Source organism: Harpia harpyja, chromosome 17, assembly GCF_026419915.1.
Source record: "Harpia harpyja isolate bHarHar1 chromosome 17, bHarHar1 primary haplotype, whole genome shotgun sequence".
NCBI lineage: Eukaryota > Metazoa > Chordata > Aves > Accipitriformes > Accipitridae > Harpia > Harpia harpyja.
Window position 1 is genome coordinate 3,328,553 of NC_068956.1, and position 22,715 is coordinate 3,351,267.

The 22,715-nt window shown below is 43.7% G+C and overlaps 2 protein-coding genes across 6 annotated transcripts in view; one reads left to right on the forward strand and one right to left on the reverse strand.

Moving 5' to 3' along the window:
- Positions 1-22,715, forward strand: part of TSKU (tsukushi, small leucine rich proteoglycan) — a 314,781-nt gene that overhangs the window by 169,771 nt on the left and 122,295 nt on the right. The window lies entirely within an intron of this gene.
- The window catches only part of GUCY2F (guanylate cyclase 2F, retinal), a 52,299-nt gene that overhangs the window by 9,310 nt on the left and 20,274 nt on the right, over positions 1-22,715 (reverse strand). For all 5 annotated transcript variants that reach the window (XM_052812428.1, XM_052812430.1, XM_052812432.1 and 2 more), the window contains 7 exons: positions 21,176-21,324; positions 19,767-19,930; positions 19,291-19,483; positions 18,989-19,163; positions 12,546-12,644; positions 9,818-9,912; positions 8,677-8,762 (listed from right to left, as the gene is read on the reverse strand). In XM_052812428.1, coding sequence (XP_052668388.1) covers positions 8,677-8,762; positions 9,818-9,912; positions 12,546-12,644; positions 18,989-19,163; positions 19,291-19,483; positions 19,767-19,930; positions 21,176-21,324 — 961 coding nt within the window. The remainder of the gene's footprint in view (positions 1-8,676; positions 8,763-9,817; positions 9,913-12,545; positions 12,645-18,988; positions 19,164-19,290; positions 19,484-19,766; positions 19,931-21,175; positions 21,325-22,715) is intronic.

A 22,715-nucleotide genomic window follows, 5' to 3' on the forward strand; every position in this document is an offset into this window, starting at 1 on the left:
ACCGAGTAAAAGATAAGTGTCTTCTGATGCAAAAAAGGAAAACAAATATTGGGCCTGGTTCTGATTTTATTTAGTCCCCTCTTGTATTACTTCAGCTCGACTTACTTACTGCAAAGAGTGAGGTTAGCTACTTTAATTTTAAGTGTCCTGAAATTAAGTGCCTGCTCTGAGACAGGCATCTTTTGCAATCTGTATAACCAGGCACATCCAGAGGGCTCTTGGCACATCTTAGACTCTTCTTCCAGGATGAGAGGAATGACTTTATTGATTGAGGAACACAAACTGTATATCTATCAATCATGTCTGTATCCAGAATCTATTAGAAAAGATGAATCCCAGGAGAATTATTCCATTATTCCTCTGATCCTCCCCCTCATTCATTAAAGGGAAGAGCACGACAAAAACTGCTGTGAAGATCTTGCCTTCAGTTAGTTCAGCTCCTGCCTCAGTGCCTTTTGGTGGTCTTTGCTTTCAGAAACTCCCAGCTCTCAAAGCTATGGGCACATTTCCAAATGGAAATCCTATTTAACTGTCCCTAGAGACAGCCAGTTTTCCCTGAAAGCTTAGTACAAATTTAACAGCCTTTCCTGAGGGAGATCAGAGTCAAGTTTCAGCTCTTTTGCCAATTCTGTCCTACAAATGGAAACATCTAACCAAGCTGTCCTTCCATGCCTTACATAAATCCTCAGATCTGGGAACATCTTTCCTTTTTATAGAAGCATTGATCCCTGTTTATAAACCCTCCCATCAGTGCTGGAGACTTTAGGGCTGGGTCCCAAGGACAGGGAAGCCACGAGGATATAGTCCTGATGGGCTGAATGAGGAATGGTTTCTTCTGGGAATCTACAACTCAAGTGGGATTCATGTCCCTGAAATTTAGCTATCTGCAACGGAGATGTCTCCAGATGAGCCAAATATCTTGGGCTCTCTTCTGAGCCAGTGAAGAGAAGCAGGCACAACTTTGGGCTTTATCTCAAAGTAGATGTCCTCTGTGGGGCAGAAGAGATGTACCTAGAAGTGCCTGTTTCTCCGCATTGACTCTAAAAGATGTGTAAGGTGACCAGCTCAGATGGAGGTGTCTATGCTGGAGTTAAATAACTTTTAATAAGATTAAATCCTACCAGTTGGAGGGGGAAGAGGAATACTTTGTCTCCAGCCCCTTTATGCAAGCAGTAGCAAAATTCAGCCACACATGGATAAGCGTGAGGGGCTTGTTCTTTGAGTCCACCCAGCAGGACTTCATCCACAGGGGAGTAGAGGAGTTTGCTGCCTGTTTCTGCACAATAGTGCAGCAGGTTGTGACCCACAGAAGGTGAAGACCTGACCAGGGTATTTGGGGATCAAGCACAGTATCAGATTGCCTGAGCTCCACCTCCAAACACTGCTCACACAAGTATCAAGTAACTGTTTGATAACGACTTGACCTTCACCCAGGGCACAATAACAAGAAAAAAGATCCAGTGCAAACAGCACTGACACATCTCCTGAACTCAGTAATGTCTGAGCAACTGGAGAGGGCTGATTCTGCACCCTCCATCCCAGCCTCTCGCAAAACCCCTCTGTCTGTCAGCTGTTCTTTTACCAAGGGAATCTCTTCCCTCCATCTTGTTTCCAAAGCCAGCAGGAGAAACTGTAAGGTCCTGCACCCCAGCTCCCTGAACGGTTAAGGAATTTGCCTTCTCTTTTCTGAATGTGGTGTGTTACAATGATTTTTTTTCTGAGCACTGAAAACACAAGCCCCTGGCTCAAACCTTAGGCAGCCAGCACAACTTCTAGTTCCCAGTTACAGGGGGAAGACTCAGACCCATAGACAGAGCATCTTTATGGCTTGGCCACTCCGTACGCTTTGGTGAGAACGACTGCCACTCAAATTGCCTTGAGACCTGGGTCATACAGATGCAGACATAATCTTCTCTGCCCTCCTTTCTCTTTCTCTTATCCCTGCTTTGCATAAACCCATATGCTGGAGCAATGTGTACCCTGTTGCAAGACGCAGGTATCCTGGGCAGCCCATTACATCTCAGCTCTGTGGTCCTGCTCCAACCAGCCCTGGAGCCCTTTCATTGACTGCTTCCCACACACCTTTGTCTTTAAACCAGTCAGGATTGTCTCTGAGGTTACTCGTTTCTGAGGCAGTTTATTTTAACCCATGTTTCATCATACTCCAGTTTTTCTTACTGTAAATGGCTGGTAGCTTTGTAGAAGCAGTTGGCGGGGGAGCAGAGGAGGCTAAAAGCAGCTCTGAGGTGGTTTGTCCTCGGTATTCTTCCCTCTTGTCCCTCAGCACTGTTGTTCATATAAGAGCTTTTGGGCTGCTATGTAGCAAGAAAGCCTGTTTAGATGGCACGAGGGAGAGACGTGTACCCTGATCAGATAGAGACCTCACTTGGCCAGCCCATGCAGCAGGTTTAACACCCTAAAAATGTTCCTAGGCACAAGCTGACTCCTGTTCAGACAGCTCAGATCACTCGCCACTGGGTTTCCCTCTGCTTCTCTTTTCAAGGGAGGTGTGGGCAGATCCAGGGAGAAACACCCTCAGGTGAACTCCTGCAGCCAGGACCTACCCTAGACAGCCTCTCCTGCTGTCAAGGTGCTGGTTGTTGCTCTCTCTGTCCCTCTGCAAAAACATCCTTCAAAGGGACCTTCACCTCCCACTTCACCTCCCAGTCTGGCTGGGTGAGACAGGAGAACCTACTGGGCACATCCAGGCACATCTGGGCACACCTCAGCCATGCCTGAGGCCATACCCCAGAATGCGATCCACAAAGCCAGCCAGGTCCTGGGCACAGTGTCAGAACTACCTTTCCCTAAATCTGCAGAAATATCCATGGGAGAAAAGGTAATGCATTTAATCACTCCAGCCAAACAATACCACTGCCTGATTTTGCTTCCTTTCTGAACACTGCGTTTAGGGTTCCTTGCTATCAGCAGTAATTCTCTAATCTGGTATTCCAGCCAATTCTCCCAGAAACCTCAGCTTGCTCAAAAAGAGCTTGTTTAAATATATCAGCTGGAGCAACCACATTCTAAGTCAGCCAGCCTTGTTCAAAGGGAGATGAGTCACTGGCTTTCATTCCCTTTCTCCCGTCAATCAGATTTCAGAAAAAAATTATTCTTTCTCACCTGCATTATGCCATAGCCATGACCAGAGCATTCTTTTTTCTTCATTTTGCTGTTGTGTTAGGGGTTCAGAAATAATTTGAAAAGAAAGCATTGATTGTGAAGCAAAAAGCTTCTGTCCTGACACTGGGTGATCAAACCTATGAGCCAGAGGATGCTTTGATTCCCCAAATAACTCTGTTATATGTTATATAAAGTTTATTTATGAAATGTTGTGATGCTGTTGTATAATTCCAGCTATGTAAGGACAACAAAAGTTTTTCAATGCTGTTTGCTCCACAAGGCCTTTTATTTCTGATTTTTAAGTGCATTGGGTGAAAAACTTCAAATAGGAGCCTGAATAGAAATCTTTTTGCTTATCCCCCCAGAAAGACACATCAGCAGTGACAGCAACAGCAGAGACTCTCTACAGATCATCTCCCATCCTGCCAGGATGCCTCAACATAGACAAAGCAATAAGAGCCTTGTATTGGGTAGAAGAAAAAGCCACGTTGTCTTAATGGGTATCTTTTTCCTTGCTCGTAAAAAAATAGTTCTCATCTGGTGTTGGGAGCTGGATTCTCTGACCATCTTTCACTGCTTCTCACCCATTTCATTTTAAAACAAGGATCTCAGTGCTTTCTCCAGGGTTGATCCTCATGTATGTGTGGATGGGAGAGCCCCAAAACTCTCTCCTATCTCTGGCTGCATCTTCAGTTTTTAGTGATTTCTCATATCAGGTTGTACTTATCATTGTGGATGGTGGTGGGCTCGATGATTTATCAGCCTTTCTGCACTTAAGAGCTATTGCATGATTTCATACAAGAGAAGAGATCTGGGTCTGATGATAAAAATCCAAAACTCTCATACATTCTTTACTGGGCACCGGATTCATGGTTAAAAACCCTTGAGAGGACCCACGATCTGTATCTTTCTTCGCTGAATTGTATTCTTTTTTTTTTTTCTTCTCCAGTTAACTTTCTATAGCTAATATAAAATAATGTTAGGAAGGGAAAGTTTCTAGATAAAACTCCCTCCTGGGATAGAGGGCTCCTGCTGCTTGAAAGCACTGTATTCAGTACCAGAGCAAAGGATTTCTGAAACAGGATGGTAAAAGTTGGAAAGTCAAAAGACTGAGTATGTCACTCATCTCCTTGGAACTGCAAATGAATGTGATCCTGGCTCTTGGGGTTTTTTCTGAATTTCATTAGCTATTGAATTTTTCCTAGTGCTAGATATTATTTCAATGCTTTGCCAAATGCATCTGTGATTTAGTCCAGGTCAGGCTTGTATCTGCTAGATTTGTATAACCTCACATCTTTTCTGCTGTTTTGGACAAAAGGAGTGCTTCACCAGTGCTGACAAAGTGCTGCCTGTCCCAGAGCATCACAGAATGCCAACTTCTAATATCCCACATTTATAAATTAGCAACTTTCTGCTTTTTCCAGGGCTGCTCTTCAGCCCCAAAACTAGTCTCCTGGTGTACCCTCAAAGAAACCTCACAGCCTTCCTTTAAACCTATCTGACTGTGAAATCTCAAAAAAATATCTATCCTACAGGTAGGCTGCTGCTCGACTGCTCAGCATGCTTGTTTTTGCTATCTCATCATTTTGTGACACCTTCTCTTATGTCCACCCCAATCTGCTATTATTTCCAGTGGCACTATCAGGCTTTTGTGGAGAGCTTTTTTCTTTGCCTTTTGTGGCTATTACACAATGGATCCCCAACCCACAAGATCCTGAGAGGCAGCAATACAAATCCTAACAAGCTGCAAGGAAGAAGGAGAAATAATATTTATCACAAGGCAAACATCTGCCAGGGAATGTGTAGAAATTTGCCTTGGAGCAATGAAAGGATGAAGGAGCCTATTGAACTGCCTGCCCTGTTCTATGTGATACAAAATTAACGCAAAGCTCCCATGTAAAGCAGGTAAAACTGAGGTTTGACCAGACCCAGAAAAAAAGAGGTTATCCTTCAAAAAGGAAAATTCTCTGGGGCAGGAGTCAGCACTGCAATCTGGACATTAAACTTGCACTTTCCCTGTGTCCTGGGTCTACTACTGAACCTCCACCCTATCCCATAAAAAGAGCATGTTGAAGGGTTTCTTGCTTGATTTCCACTAATCTTTTTACTTCTGAAAACAGATACACAGACCCTGAGCAGCTTCACATAAGGTTGATTTTAAGAATAGCCTTTTAGTTAATTTGACTTTATGCATGGTTTGAAGAAAGTAGGGGTGGTAAGAAGCATATTAGGTCTTTTCATTGAACTACCTTTCTTCTTAATTAAAATGCTTTGTATCCTGTGTGAGCCATGTCACCCACAGCACCTGGGTTTTAAGAGTAAAGTACATTTATCTAAATGACCTTACACAACTGTAAATGTATGAAAGCCTAGTGCAGACAATAAAAATCAATGAGAATGTTTCAACTAATGCCTCCAATAAGTCTGTAATTGGGATTAAACAGAGAGGTTGGTGCATATCAATTAAATTCAAATTGTTCCTTTGTTAGTCATTTGGTGGTGGCTTGAGATTTTTTACTAGACAATCAGATGTATTGTCTCAGCAATTTCAGCAATACCAGAAGGGGTTGTTACCACAGGATTTTACTGGACCATTAGTATTAACGCAATCACATAATTAAATGTTCTTCCATATTTTTAAGTTTGCTGAAGCTTGGTTTCTAACCTGCATATAAACTCACCTTTGAAAGGTCAAGGACCATTCTCCAGGTCTGGGGTGCCAAGACTACTGCAAGCATAGTAGGATGATCAAGATTGATTTGTCCCTAGACATCTATGAACAGCTCCATGAGCTACTTGGTCATAGACCTTCTCATGACTGGCTACCCGAGCTGGAAAATTGTCTTCACATGTCAAGAAATCCTCCTGCCAAGAACTGTGATTACAGCTTTGATTGGCTGATGGGTTTTACGTCATAGGAAATAATAGGAAGTTAGCGCTTTTTTTATGTTATCTGCTGTCTTTTCCGCAAAGCACTGCAAGTGAAGGCCTGAAATACTCCGTATCTCAAGGGCTCTGACTTGTCATGGCAGTAAGAAACACGGAAGCTGAAGCTTACGTCAGTGAAGCAAATCCCCTTTCCTGGTTCTTTAATACTTAATGAGTGTGATTCCTGTAACGGTCTAAGTCAAGAGCTCAGGCAGAAAGCCAAACTATGGACTGAAATTCTCCAGCACACCTCTCAGAGGAGGTCGCTAGCTTCGATGAGCCACGGGGAATTAAGTGATGAGGAATGTGTGGAATCAAGTGATGACGAATGCGTCCCTTGCTCTTATGAATAGGAGGAGAAAATCTGCTGCTACCCACTGATCTCACCAGATATGAGGGACTGGGTTGTTCAAGACCTCATGGAAAGGGAAGACCTAAACAGAAGATGAGTTGCTTCAGGACAGAGTGAGAAGATGAGTAAAAGAGGACTTTGTTCAGCACCTCCTTCTTCAGCACAAAAGCCTGCAGATGAGGAAATTCCTATGGAAGTGTATCAAGCAGTGTCTTCAAACTGCTGTATTGGCCAACATATAGACATAACAGAGAAACAATTTTCAACTTCTCATAAACTGACATAAAATTGAACCATCAAGATAAGACCGGAAAAATAGGATGCCATGTCTGACACCTCTCTGGTAATAGCACAGCCTGTGCATGAGGAAGTTCTCCAAATATTTGCTTTGTTTGAACCTCCAGTTACTTCTTTCTGCCATTTGACTTCTATGGGGTACAGCTTTCATTTTGACCCTTCACTAGGACAGATTCAGTTTCATATAATTTTGCTTTTTTCTCTGATTACTTTCACATTCATTCAACTGCTGTATGATGATCTATGGGGACAGAAAAACTGCAAAAGGACAGTGAAGATCAGGGGCAAGAGCAGAAGATCACCTTCCTCTTTGCAGTGCTACTGGTGGATTATTCTGAGGTTGCACAAGGATGCTCAAGATCCCCTGATCCTGGGTATGTAGGAAAATTTTTTGCCCCCTCTTATTGTCCCCCTGGACCTGATGTATTTTCTGTCATTTACAATCCATGTTTAGAAACAGCTCGGGCCTGCATAAGTCTGACTTTGGCACACATGACCAGAGGACAGGCTTTTTGAGGATTATGGAAGGAAACTCAACAGTCAACAGAGGCCCAACACATGACTTTTAGACAGTAAAACCAGGATAAGAAGAACCTTCTCTCAAGGTAGAAGTCTTAGTACTTCTTGGGTTGCATAGTAAGTCAACCCACCTTGCTAATCTGGCAAAGTTCCTCCAAGTTTCGTATCTCCCACGAATAATGCATCATTGATATCAACACATGTTACTCAATAGCTCATTTCCATCAAGTATTAACAATAAAATGCCTCCAAGGCTAAGAAATATTGTCCCTCAAAATTATGTTCCAGTAACCTTCTATCTTCCACCCTGATTGACACCCTCATAACTTAAAAGTTATGGCCCAAAATACTCTTAATTTCGTACTACTCCAAGAAGGCTCCAGGAGGACCCTGAGCCCATGGACTGCCCTATATGCAACTGCCCAAGTAGTTAACCATTACGTGCAAAGAGAGATAAAAGCCTTCTTTATTTTACTAAGAACAAATGAGGCAAAACTCAGAACGAGATTGCTCAGGGGAAGTCAGAGTCAAAATAAAAACAGACCTTGTTTGCTGTCAGACATCAATCTCTGAGCTAGTCATTGTAGGACTTCTCTACAGTCAAAAAAACAGGCATCTTGCAAGAGCAATTCATCTTCTAATACAGACTTCCAAGCAGGCCAGTCGAATCAGACCCCTGAGCATGTATTTCTCTTTGTTGACTATAAAGGGAGTCAAGGTTGACTAGCTTTAATGTGGGTGACTACACTGTTCTTGTCAAAAAAATCCCACTCCTGGTTTTTATATCCTGCCAACAACATCCTTTCCAGGCATACAGCATGTGACAGCTGAACAGGGAGTACTCCCTTTGCAAAGTCAGGCATTGCAAAGCTACAAAATGGCTTAATGAATTTCAAGTACTCAATCCTTGCTCACCACCGCTTGTATGGAGGCAACATCATTAAGTCTTTAATTACCTAACGGTGCCATATTTTTACAACACAAAGTCTCCTTATTGTTCTGTTTGAACAGACAGTGCTACAGGGAAGAAACACGTTTATATGGTGAATGAGGCTGGTGTTTCCTGCAGGAGTTTGATGGAAGGAGAGAAAAATCTGAGTATCACCCATATACTGATGACACCAGCAAGCTGAAAATACCTCTGCCTGTGTGTCTCCCATACACACAGAGAGTGGGAAGGAGATTCAGGAAGGAAATCCCTGGTGCTCAGTCTCCAAGGGACTATAGGGCAGGAAGCAACAAGTTTCCATGCCACTTCTTGGGAACTATCATTAAGGAGAGGAGTTGAAGAAACCGCATCACTTCTGAGTCCCAGTACTTTGCCTGAAAATGTAAGTCACCTAAGGAAAATTATGTAGACTTTGCAAACAGGTAACATGGAAAGACAGATATTCAGCCTGTGAACTCCAACAAGGACTTTTAATGAATGTGTTGAACAGCAATGAAGCCACACTTACCCTGGCTTTATTTCAGGAGGTTTAGGTAAGGGCTTCAGAAAGCCTTTTTTCCCAACTAGCCAATATGTATCTTCTACTCCTTTACCCTAAAATAAAAACAAAAGTCCAGATGAAGAGCACCTTTCTGACCACCCTCTGTGCAATATGTAAATTTCCCACTGGCTTTCTGAGGGCTTCATATATATCCAGAGACAGAGCATGGCTGGAAATCATGGGCTCTCCTTCACAATGGTTCAGGGATGATTTGAATTTCACTATCCTAAAAGAAGAGACCTCATTCAAACTGACACCTACAAATGTCCCTCATGAGCTGGGTCATTGAAACTACACAGCTTAAGAGAAATGGGAGACTACAGGGTCTCTAATCATCTTACTTGGCAGCACTAGCATCATTAATTGAGAGATTTTACAACTGTTGCTGGGCTGAGTATTAGAATAAAACTTCCTCTCCCACCACTGATGATTTAGCTTTTAAGGTGAGATGCACCTGATGAACTGTAGGCATCTGTATTGGAGTCAGTCAGCCTTGACTGGAGAAGTGGAGGAAAACAGACACTTCTAGGGCAACATTCATCTTCACATAAACTGGACCCTGAAAGTAAGTCAGGTTAATAATTTCCTAAAGTGCCAATTTATCTCTACTATGTAAAGGTTTCTTTCCATTGACTAAACCTGGAATAATTACCTCAGATCTCCGCCTGCAGACATATACACTTGAGTGAGATGATTCCACTTGTCATGAAAGATTGTTAAGGGACCTGAGGCCATATTTAGACCTCTTACTGAAGGTGTTTAGGGCAAGCAAAACTCTTACTTCTGTCTATTGACTATGTAAGGGGGGAAGTGAAGTTTTGAATTATTTGGTGTTGTCTTATTTGGACACAGTGAAAAGTAGCAGCTTCTGTCAAGGGTGGACTAAATAGAGTCCTAAATAAATACTTAGATCCTGCACATACAGGTGATTGCTCGATCCTATGGTCCTTCAATAATTACCTCATGTACTGAAACAACTGATGGGGACAATTTGGGAAGGAACCAGCAGAAGAGTGGTGGATGAAGGCCAAACAAGAGCTCCATATGAAAATCCCTTAAGCAAGAAGATTCCCCTGCGAAGCATTTCACACAGCCCTGGCCTTCTTACCTTCAGTTCTGTTTTTCCCCTAGGTACGATTTCATAGCCTTCATTTAGACTCCGAAGCGTATCCACTGTACTTTGGCTGACATGAATTCTGTAAGCTGGGAACAGAAAGCAAAACAGCTGGATCACTATACTGCACACACGCTGCGAATTCCCCACTGCTTCATACTGGCAAGGAAAAATGCTCCAAAGCATGCAGGCGTGTAGCTGTGTGGTGCTCTTCTACGTAGAGTTTGATGCTGATGGATGGATCCTTCCAGGTAGGGCTGTAACGAGCACAGGGTGAGAGGAGATCTACACTGGGGGCTTCCTGGAGAAGGATGCCAAACACACGAAGTGTAGAAGTCCGGCTCTAAATAAAGTTGGTAAGTGGTTTTTCAGCAACATTGTCAGCTGGAATCAAAAATGCCATTTTTATCTATTGCCACAGCATAACTAGGGAGCAAGAAAGAAAAGAAAGATAACTAACTGTCCTGCTACAGACATCCAATGTCATTTGAAAGTTGGGATGAAAAGCAGAGAGATGGAGTTTGCAAGGGGACATAATGAAAATGTGGCTGTGCAGCTAGATCCATCTGGATTTTTCGGTAATTCAGAAATGCCATTAACAGTCCATGCACAAAAAGGGCAAAGGTGGAGATCGGTCTCTTCTCCCAAGTAACAAGTGATAGGACAAGAGGAAATGGCCTCAAGTTGCACCCGGGGAGGTTTAGATTGGATATTAGGATATTAGGAAAAATTTCTTCACCGAAAGGGTTGTCAAGCATTGGAACAGGCTGCCCAGGGAAGTGGTTGAGTTGCCATCCCTGGAGGTATTGAAAAGACGTATAGATGTGGCACTTAGGGACATGGTTTAGTGGTGGACTTGGCAGTGCTAGGTTAACGGTTGTACTCCATGATCTTAAAGGTCTTTTCCAACCTAAATGATTCTATGATTCTATGATTCTGTCTCTACTAAATTCCCATCTCCCTCAGTTTGTTTTACAGCCATTGCTGGAACACACTGAAATCTGTTGTTGTTCTGCTGGTGTGAATGAGCCAGGGAATGTTTCTAAAACATTTTCCCCCGAAATAGTTTTCTTTGTTGTTGTTTTTGTGGAGTTTTTATTTCAAACATGTCAATCACATTCCCTTTCCCCTTGAAGGATGGGGGATGAACCAGTTAATTTTTTTTCAGAATAATCAGAAAGAACATCAGTTCAAATATTCAGAGGAAGACCACACAGCTTTGAGCTATGCTAACCTACAATCTTCCTATTACTGTGTATCTATATACTTTTCTATTAATGTATAATGATGCTCTTGTATCTGCTGTGCTCCTGCTGTCTCCAGTCTCAGTGGGACTTTCCACTTCCAAGGGTCTAAACCTTGAGATTCTTCAAATATCTGTCTTGCCATTAGAAATCTGCTATCAAAGTATTTCCTCCTTTCCACTGCTTTCCACATGCAATGCATGCCTCTTAAAATAAGCCAGCCATAATCACAAGAAAGGCAATTTTCCTTAATTAATGATTAGCCTAATTGCTAGTCTTAATTAGTCTAATCAAAATCACTGGAGCTAGAAATGTGAGGATTGTATGAAAGAGTGAAAAAGTTCCAATGTGGCATATATACAGCAGCATATTTCTAGCCTGGCAAGACCTCAAGATTTTAATACTAAATAACATAGACTTCGTGTATCTTGTAAACTAGTCATAATAAGTAATTTCTTAGACCTGTTGAAAATATCAGAAGGGAGATCAGAGATCAAGGATTAAAATGTATGAGACATTGCCTTTGGAAACCAACTTGTACTGACAGCTTGAACATCAAAAGCAAATTCAAAACACATCCTGGGCTCTGACACTGCTGTCCCTCGCTGTCCACTGTGTCATCCCCAGCTCAACCACTATGGTTTGCATATCCATGTCTTAGCCAAGGATGGCAACAAACAGCAGATCTGCGTACACATATGACTGAAAAGCAGGTAAATGTTTCTTTCCCACCAGCTCTTTTTACACATCTAGAAGTCTCCAGCCATGGGACAATAAGAACCAGGGGAGAGATGGTACTGTCTTATTTGCTGCAGCTATTGGCTCTGTGCCTGTGGACTGTGCTTTTATAACTGGAAGCCTCAGGAAAACAAAGGCAAGACCTTGAGGGAAAAATGGCATGAACATCAATCCATCAAGAAAGACATCAAGAAAACCCAAGGAGGAAGGGAGGCTTAAGGATTTTGTTAGGACGTGCCAACATTTGTCGAGTTGTTAATGCTGATAAATGAAGCCATCACAAATGATGCCCTTTGTGTTGCAGGACATCATTGCATGTGGTCTGCTTTTCTGTCTCTCCAGCATGATGGAAGCAGTGTCCACATGTGCTTCAACCCTTGCCTCGTACTGGCCATGTAAGTGCATTATTTTACTGTACAGCTCTGAATTAATGGTTCTCATCACTGACTGAAAGCAAGATCCAACCCACGTAGGAGAAATCTAGGGCAAGATTCATGTTGATTTTGGTTCATGGGATCCAAATCAGAGGACTGGAGCTGGAAGGCAGGGTCTTAAATGCTGACCTATGATGGCAAAGCTGATGCCCTCCTCTTCAAGCTGCTTTGAATTTTGTCGTTTGACATGCCCCTTTCTTTAGAGCTGATTCAATTGCAATGCTTATAACTAAAGATGCACATTTCTTCATTCCTCTTGAGAAGTTTGTTCAACCACCCACCCCAGGGACTGTCCCAAATACTCACGCAGGCCCGTGGACTCCATTCGTGATGCCGTGTTCACCGTGTCTCCGAAGAGGCAGTACCGTGGCATGGTAAGCCCCACCACACCTGCCACGCAAGGCCCTGAAAGACACGTCATCTGTATAACCCAGATGGTACTGCACAAATCATGGGGTTCACTGGCAAACAAATCGCATCCTCTCCTCTGATATTCAAAAACCACTTGGGAATACAGGAGAAGGTATTTTAAAGCTCTCCTTGGCCTTGGTGCTTTCTACAAGTGATCAAAAATTAAGCATTGCTCTGGATTGCACGTTGGTGTTTTATGCCATCCAGAGGGACCTTGACAGGCTTGAGAGGTGGACCCGTGCGAGCCTCATGAAGTTCAACAAAGCCAAGCACAAGGTCCTGCACATGGATCGGGGGAATTCCAAGCACAGATACAGGCTGGGCAATGAGTGGATTGAGAGCAGCCCTGCAGAGAAGAACTTGGGGGTGTTGGTTGATGAGAAGCTCAGCATGACCCATCAATGTGCGCTCGCAGCCCAGAAAGCCAACCGTGTCCTGTGCTGCACCAGAAGAAGCGTGGCCAGCAGGTCAAGGGAGGGGATTCTGCCCCTCTGCTCCGCTCTGGTGAGACCCCCCTGCAGTTCTGCGTCCAGCTCTGAGGTCCTCAGCACAGGAGAGACAGGGACCTGTTGGAGCGGGTCCAGAGGAGGGACACGAAATGATCCGAGGGCTGGAACACCTCTGCTGTGAGGAAAGGCTGAAGGATTTGGGTTTTTTCAGCCTGGAGAAGAGAAGGCTCCGGGGAGACCTTGTTGCAGCCTTCCAGTACTTAAAGGGGGCTTATAAGAAAGATGGGGACAAACTTTTTAGTAGGGCCTGCAGTGATAGGACAAGGGGTAACAGTTTTAAACTGAAAGAGGGTAGATTTAGATTAGATGTAAGGAAGACGTTCTTTACTGTGAGGGCGGTGAGGCACTGGCACAGGTTGCCCAGGGACACTGTGGCTGCCCCATCCCTGGCAGTGTTCAAGGCCAGGTTGGATGGGGCTTTGAGCAACCTGGTCTAGTGGAAGGTGTCCCTGCCCATGGCAGGGGGGTTGGAACTACATGATCTTCAAGGTCCCTTCCAACCCAAACCTGTGGTGGGTTGACCTTGGCTGGATGCCAGGTGCCCACCAAAGCTGCTCTATCACTCCCCTCCTCAGCTGGACAGTGGAGAGAAAATATAATGAAAGACTTGTGGGTCAAGGTAAGGACAGTTTAATAAACCAAAAGCAAAGGTTGTGCACGAAAGCAAAGGTTGTGCGCAAAAGCAAAGGTTGTGCACGAAAGCAAAGGAAAACAAAAGATTTATTCTCTACTTCCCATCAGCAGGAGATGTCTGGCCACTTGCTGGGAAGCAGGGCTTCAGTACTCATAGCAGTTGATCCAGAAGACAAACGTAAATAACAAATGTCCCCCCTTCCATCTCCCTTTACTTAGCTTTTATAGCTGAGCTGATGTCATATGGTATGGACTATCTGTTTGGTCAGTTTGGGTCAGCTGTCCTGGCTATGTCCCCTCCCAAGATCTTGCCCAGCCCCAGCCTGCCAGTGAGGGTGGGGGGGAAATGTTGGAGAGACAGCCTTGATGCTGTGCGAGCACTGCTCAGCAGTAGCCAAAACACCGGTGTGTTATCAACACCTTTCTAGCTACCAATGCAGAGCACAGCACTACGAGGGCTGCTACGGGAAGAATTAACTCCATCTCAGCCAGACCCAATCCTATGATTCTATGATTCTATGCCTGAGAAAGGTCTTGTGTGGTAGGACCTCAGTTCACCATCATGTTGGAGAAATTTGTTCAGAGTTCATGGAAGCTTAAGTACTATCGCAATCTCATTTTGAAAAGACCTCCTTCTCCATCTGAGAAAACTAAAGTTCAGATCCTGTGACATGCCCTGTGTCTCAGTGAAACAGGATTGAAAATCAGCTTTGGAAGTCCAGAGATGCTGGCAGCACGCTGGACCACCCTGTGTCCTCTCCTTGGAAACAAAGACATCATTAGCTCGCCTGTCTAGCCAAAAACTGTTTATTTTTCCTTTTTCTCATTCTTTAGACGAGATCCACTCCCTTCCAAAGTAGCTCCCGAAGAACCAATGCCAAGTTCTCAGGGAGCTGTATGTGCGCAGGATTCACACAAATATGCACACACACGGAGATAAAATGTGTAACAGCCAAACAGCACAGACAATTGTCGTCTGGGGCACTTGGCTTAGCTAATGTTTGGACTGTGCTCTGAAGGATGAGATGCTAAATTTCATCACCCACAATTTAATATATCAGGCTTGCAAAATAAACGCAAAAAAAAAAAAGAAAAAGAAAAAAAAAAAAAAAAGAGAATGGTCTCAACAATGTAAGGAGGTGTGGGGCTTCCTGCAGAGAAAAGACAGGCCTCTGTATTTTCCATTGGATGCATTTATGTCATATGTCTTTTCAGGCTCTGCCTGCCTTTTCAATTTCATGATCCTTCTGGGTTAAGATTTAGCAAAACTGACATCTAGGAAGTCTTTTCCCATGCAAGGTGACAAGAGATGTGAATGTAGTACATTATCAACAGTATCTGAAATGATGCTATAGATAAGGTCTTTCATAATATAAGAAGTTGTAGGTTAAAATGTTGTTATGTTGTTTTTATAGTAATAATAATAATAATAATAGCCTAATTTAGAAGGACAATGTAATTTTACTGTGATTTTAGCCTTCCTAATTACAAAAACTGAGTCTTCATATAGTTTTCAGATACATTTTAAGGACAATGAAACTCCGTAGCTGAAAGCTATGGGGAACTTTGCAAGAACCCCTCTTGCTGTGACCTCTGAAAAGTTGTTGCTGCAGAGTCAAAGTAACAGGATTTTAATATAATATACAGAGGATGCAAACTGAGAGGTAAGACAGATTTTAACTCCTGCCTGATGAAGCATCACTTACTTAAAGATTTTAAAAAAAAGAGAGGAGGAATGGTTCATACTGAAAATGTTACAAGGACTTAAACAGCATGTCTGGATCACACACAGCATGCAGGGACTGCTGGAGATCAGTAGAACCTGATTTAATGGTAGTTTTTTTATTTCCAATGTATGTGCCGTGCAACCTTGGATAAGACACTGCTCCTCAGAATCTCTTCTAATTTAATTTTCGTCCTTATCAGTACTCACTGATTTGGTTCAAGCTCTTCAGGAGAGGAGCTATACCCACTAGAGGAAGTTTTTTCAGGGTCTAGTCTATAGGCACTTTTACAGCACAAGTGTAAAGGCACTGTTGATACTACTGGGTCAAGGACCTAACACTTGCCTAACTGGTCCTTAATGTGTGCACACTAATGTGACATATGCATAAAAAAGGGTCTTGTTGGAGACTTTTTAATTCATGCTTCAGTAAGAACTTTCCCTGAGAAAACACTAACTCACATAGCATCACCTCTCTTCATCTTGTGGTGATGACATGACAGCAGCACTCAGAAATCTCAATAAGGATCAAAGCTCCTTCTGTAATAGGTGTTGTAAGGACACACAAAAAAATGGTTCCTGTCAAAAAACAGCCGTCACTGAGGAGGATTTGATTCCATTTTAAGAAGCAGAAATATAGGCAGCTGAGCTCCTACTGTAGTTGGTGGAGGCCGAGTCGATGCAGCCAACCGAGCCGTGAGAGCCTTTCCACTCCTGCACCTGAACAGCTCTCCAGGGTCCACTTACGTGTCCACCAGATCTCCACCGACCACAAAATGAGCGCAGGCTCCCTAACACTCCTGGAAACACCTCCACTTGGGTGCCTAAATTCAGGTTTTCTACTCAGTTAGTGCAATCATTCAAACCATTTCTGCAACGCTCACACCCTAGGATAGGCAAGATTTTTAGGGAGAGGTACTAGCTTTCTAAAGTACTGCTTTAAGCCTGTCCTCCTGTTGCAGAAAGTTACTAGTTCAAAACCAACCCTACAGTGTAAGCATGCCCAAAGGACTTCTCCGTGTTGAAAACATACAGGACTTAATTCACTCGCTGCCTTCGCTGCCTGTGTGTGTTCCCCCTTGTCTAGACAGCTTCAGCAAAGGGCTAACAAAAACTTCCAGCAATAAATCTCCCACAGTAACAAGTTTCAGAGGAAACCAGATACCCAGTGATGAGAACGTTATGGCCTAGTTGTTTAATTATACAGGTTCGCTGGTTTGTTTTGAAATGGCTCTTTGCCAGGGCTTGCAGGGTCAGTTAATGAGCTGTGCTGGCTAAGACTCTGCAACGATCATCAGCGGTGCCTCAGAGGTTAATAAGCTCCATCGAAGTGCAGGACTGCCTGCCAGAGAGCCTGACCAATAAACAGATCCTCTTCAGCATCCATGGAAAAGCTTGTCTTCTCACCACCGCTCTCCCCCACTGTCCAGTTCCAGCCAGACATGGATGGCGTGGAAACCGCTGAGTCAGCTGAGTTTTTCTGGACATGCAGTCAAGAGAGGAGAGCCAAGACTCAAGGGTGCATTTAAAGCAGGGGAGAAACTGCAGACCAAACACTGGTCGTCTTGTCCTCTTCTCCTTACCCCTGCATTGCCACAAGCAGACCATGGGCATGGGCCGGCAGAAGTTCCCAGAGGCGCAGCTCTCCGTTGGGATTGGAGGGACATGGTCAGCCCGTGCCCAAATGGCATTTCCTACTTTTTCAGAGAAGGGATCATGAGCTCTTCTTGGCACCAGTTTCCAGAGAGCAGTTGGCCTGCAAAACTGGTGGTCACACCCGTTCTCCATCCTTTCCAGGACAGTGAAAGTGTTAGCCAAGCCCTCCTCTCTCCCAAGTGCTTCCTCAATGCTTTCATGATGTTGGTGATTCCCTCTTCATGCCTCTTTCCTCAGGAGAAACAGGGTCTAGGGTTAATCAAACTCTGCTGTCAGCTCAGTGGCTCAGAGAGCTGGTTTGCTTTGGAGCATGCATTTCTCGCTGCTCTCATGACAGTATGACATTGCCAGATCTGTGCAAAACAAGATCTGGCTTCTGCTTCTTTAGAAAGAAAACACAAATTCCTCCCCCTCTTCCTTTCACACTCTACACAACAGCTCACAACACTGCTTTCCAGATACCCAGAGTTCATAAAAACAAGCAAAAATGTAACTACCCCCCGTACACGTCAACTAGGGATAGATTTTTGGCTGGGTGCACGGAAGATGTGTTGCAGAACTGCTGTCAACAGGCAGCAGCAGATGTTGCACACCGAATTCCCTTCGTTCCATGTTGAAAATGTGCTGCTGGTGCTCCAGAGACTCCTGCTCTCAGCAAGACAAGCTGGGGCCATAGTGTCATCTAAATTCTGCCAGACTATAACACTCACAGTGCTCCTGCAATCATTCCTTAACACTTTAGACTTCTGTGAACGGCCAGCTAAGACGAAATATTGTTTTTAGCTCTGCTCAAGTCACAGCTTTGTTCTTGGGATATTTTGGGTGAAATACTTCCTTTCCTCTGCTCTTGTTTCCCAATGTGTACAACAGGGACCTGGATATTGACTTCTGTAAAACACTTGTATGCCAAAGCTGCAAAAATGTGGGCATTATCAGACAGGCAGAAGGATAAAACCCCCTGTAATACTGGGTCAGACTCCTGGACAATCTTATTCATTGTTTTGCTTCCCGCAATGGGCAGTACCTGGTACCTTAGAGGAAGATGCAAGAAGTCTGGTGACAAACAGCTGGGAAAAATTTATTAATGGATGACTATTATGAAGGTTCATGTCTCTTCTAAAAATTTTGATTCTGTGATAACAGCAGATGTCTTTTCCTCCATTTAAAATCCCAGTCATACATTCACTTATACAACTGCAGTTGTACTGGGTTTTTTTTTGTTTTATTTTGGAGTTTAATTATAGTTTATATATATATAAAAAAAACCTTTCTCTTTTCTTTTTAAACAAGCCACTTTTCTGTTAATTGAATAGATTATGACTTCTACATTAGCGATAATTTACTTTCTTTATAACATAACTTTTTCTTAATAGCTGTATCTCATATTCTTCCAGTTATGTCCTACCTGTAAAAAATCTCCCCAGCCTTTTCCTTCTTTCACTCTATATGCCTGTTTTTCTGTGCTTTTTCATTTCAGAACAGAGTTACAAAAACATCACGGGATGTCTCCATATCACACCGGTAAAGATCCTATGGCACATCAAAGAGCCACCCTTACAACAAAACCCTTGTGACTAACATGTCTGATTTAGTTCTTGACTGTGACAGAATATACAATTTCTCCCCAAATGATACCAAGCCACTTTCCTCCTTGGGGTTTGTGTTTCCATTTTAATGCCCTTGCTGCTATGGACGATTTTAAAGCATCTTCTAAGGGTGCTTGTTTTGGGGCAGGCAGGGAGAAAGCATTCAAAGCTGGAAATACGATTGCAAAGGAGTTCTTTGATGTTCAGGCACAGGCGAGTGCCGCTGCCTACCTGTGTGCAGCCCGATTCGTATCCTGAGGGGGATGTCTGGCATATGTCTCATTTTGAATGTTCCCACCGAGCTGAGGATGTCCAGGGACATGTTGGCTATCTCAGCTGCGTGCTTGTTTCCATTCCGTTTTGGGAGCCCTGAAGCAACCATGTAGGCATCACCAATTGTCTCCACCTAGCAAATACCATTATATCAAAAATTAAATAAATAAATTGAAAAAGATGGAAAAGAGACATAGACTAAAACTACAAGAGTGTTTGACCCACAGACAGTTTGATCCTCATGCCCAGGTACTCCTCACCTTGTAAACATCATGGTTTCCAAGAACAGCATCAAACAGCGTGTAAAGGTCATTCAGAAGGTCAACTACTTCAATGGGTTCACTGAGGGCTGAAATGGTTGTGAAGCCCACGATGTCGCTGAAGTAGATGGTCACCTGGTCAAAATACTCCGGCTCCACAGTGCCACCAGTCTTGAGGGCTTCTGCCACTGATCTGAAATAACAACGCAAGCAAAGATGACAGGGCACAAACCCTTTTGTAGTACATGCCCAAGAGCTCAGACACTCTTGTCTTACTGTGCTCAGAAGATCTTCCACTAAATAGAAGGTTCTATATGGCTGTAACAAGCATTGGTTAAAGTTTCTTACTTAGATTGCAAGGAGATTGCCAAAATTGGAGGTCAGCTCTGCAGTCTTGCTCACTTCTGGGGAACAGTTTTGTCCAGTGTAGCTATGGGTTGTATTTTTTTTTAACTGTCTAAAGTACCAGTACTTACGGGGGGAGCATTTGTGACAGTAGTTTTTCTGTCTTCTGTTTTTCAATCTCTAGCTCTTCAGTCCGCTCCCTGATTAAATCCTCCAAGTTGCTCGAATACTGCTCAAGCATCCTGAGCATTGAGTCAATGATATTGGTCTTCTTCTCTTTGTTGATGGTTTTGAACTGGAAAATCAAACTGGAGAGTTATTTCTCCATCTCATTACACCATTGTAGCACTCTAAGTTTGGAAAGGAACAAAAAGCAAACATTTATTTTAAAGGGACAATGCTAAAGACTGACTTTGTCAGTGGCAAGAGTTCAACAATAAAGGAAAAAGGCAAGCTAGAGGGTGAATTTGCAACGATAACTACGGAAGCTGGCCAGGACCACGTTGCTCCTCTTTGAACTTTCAGGAAGGGTTAAGTGAAACACTACCTTCCATGAGATGACAACACATATGTGAGTTGTTATGGAGTCTTATCATGCTGCAAATTTGCACACTCATTTATCCCATGACTAATCTTTAGGGTACCTTGCAGCCATTTGCATTCAGCGGTGCAAATTTCAGGGCATTAGCAACACTTGCAACCTGCTTATGTATTACTGGTCTTAAATCCACCTTTGCACACTGGCATGTATGCGTACTGCCACCTCCCATCCCCAACTCCTCATTGAGTTGTGCTTTCTCCTCTTGACCTGAAGCTGAGCCTCTGGACCATTTGGATAATCTGTGGCTTCAGAAGCTGCCTTAGACTCAACAGTGGAGTCACATGGGTGTACAAATATTCATAGTTTCATAGAACTGAAAGGTAAAAATTATTGGTTTACCTAGTTTGACCCTATAAGAACATAGCAACACTACTGCTGGATCAGACAAGAGGTTTATTTTGCCAGTACCTGTCCATGACACTGGCCAGTAACAGACGCCTGGGAAAGTTGTTCAAACAGGGCTCAGGTACAGTCATATTTCCCTGGGATATGCTCCCAGCCTCCACCAATGTGCAGTTCAGAGACCTCCTGTGCCAAACATTGTATCTTTCTGTTTAACAGCCTTTGATGAATTTTTCTTTTAAGTTAATCACCTTTTAAATACTTTAGAAGATCAAAAAACATACTGATCTGAAGACGCTATCATAATTTACAGATCTTTGATCTTCGTGAGACCTTCTGTGCAGGTACACTGCAAATGTGAAGACACCAAGCCCATGTCCCGCCTGCTTAACACCCCACGGGGTGGTACCGTGGCAGCCCAAGTTCAGGACAAGGTGTAAGCCAGACACCACAACCCACAAAATAACCCAATAGCAAAGACAAGACTAGAGCTCTGGGACTTATTTAATCATTATTTAAGGGCTCACTTAAAGAAAAAAAATGCACTTTACTGCCAAGTACAAACAAAGGATTGCACCTGCTGCTCTAGTCACGGACCTTATGAAATACCTCCTCAAAGGTTGGACGTCGTTCGGGGGCTTCACTCCAGCATTGCTTCATTACTTGGATGCACTCCAGGGGGGCCAGCTCAGGGGCTATGTTTGGGCGGCACAGGGGAGGGGGCTTCTTCACTTTCTTTATAATTTCTGTGATAAAGAGAAGAATGGGAAGCATGTTGTGAGATGGAGGGTCTTGGTGGGGACAAAGGACATAGACGTTTTCACCTGTCCCTTGCTCGCTCCTTCAGCCATCACTGTTTTTCCTCAGCACCCAATGGCTGTGTCAAATGAAGCTGGGGGTTTCTGCTTTCCTCTGCCAGGAGTCTCTTGGAGGATTTAAAAGTTAGGAGATTCATCTGCCTTCTTGTCCCTGGAGAGCCATGTTATGAGAAATAAAGTGGCTGGATGGGGGAAGGTTGTGTGACAGATGGATGTGTGAGCCTGCAGACCTGTATTTAATGAAATTGCCTCTGACTCCCTCCATTAGGATCTGCAGTCCTCTAAGGGAGCAGAGGGTTCTGGTTGAGCCCAGACAGGAAGGATACCAGCCTCTGATGCTTCATTGGTAACTGGGAACCAGTGTGTAGGAGGTTGATGGGAATGGAGACAGTGGGAAGTGTTTTAAGGGGGGGAGTTTGGGTTCAAAACAACGTCTGGGAAGTACTCCCTATCTAGAGATGAAATAAGACTGATAAGGAGCTGGGCTTGGGCTTTCAGACCCTGAGAAATCAGTCCTCGAATCTGCGGTTTTTAGATAAAACTGCACTACAGCGAAGGAACGGAGCTGCAGGTTTTGTTGAAAGCTGAAGCACGGACGGGGGAGTGTGATGTCTGAACGCAACCCTGACTTCAATTTAGGTATTTCTTGGTAAGAATATCCTGGAGGAAATGTGGCTTTTGTAAGGTAGAACTGTATCTTCTTGCTTAAAAAAACCCCAAAGTGATTGTACTTGAAGGTTTCATTTTGTGTAGTGGAGAGCAGTCAAATGGAGTGAAAACCACCCGCTTTCTGGCAGGACCCCTGCATTTCCACAGCTGTTACTGTGAGTACCCAAAGCTTTTCGGTGTTGACAGTTTACTTTAAAGCTCTCTGGCTCATCCCACCAGTCTCCACCAAATGAACTAAACAAAGCACCTGGCCCAAATATTTCCAGGGGCAGCCAAGGGGAAATGCCTTCCCCAGATGATTTGAAAGTTCACGCCACAAGTGAAAGTTCCTTGAAGATTAGGACACAATGAGTAGAAATTCATCATTTTATCAGGTCAGGAAACTGGAGTGCACTACGTGCAACATTTGCTGGAGGTTCCCCATGGGGACTAGGTGGGGGGACACCTGCTAATTACATCATAGGCTACATCATGGGTCCAACTCTGAATTACAGAGCAGGTTACATCACAACCATCATTGTCATTGCATTGCTGCAGGAGCTTGGGGTGCAGCAAGGTCAGGGCCCTATTTTTCCAGGTGCTGAACAGGCAGATACTAAATGGCCATACCCCACTTGGTGACTGTCCAGCTTAAAACTTGAGAATGGTCC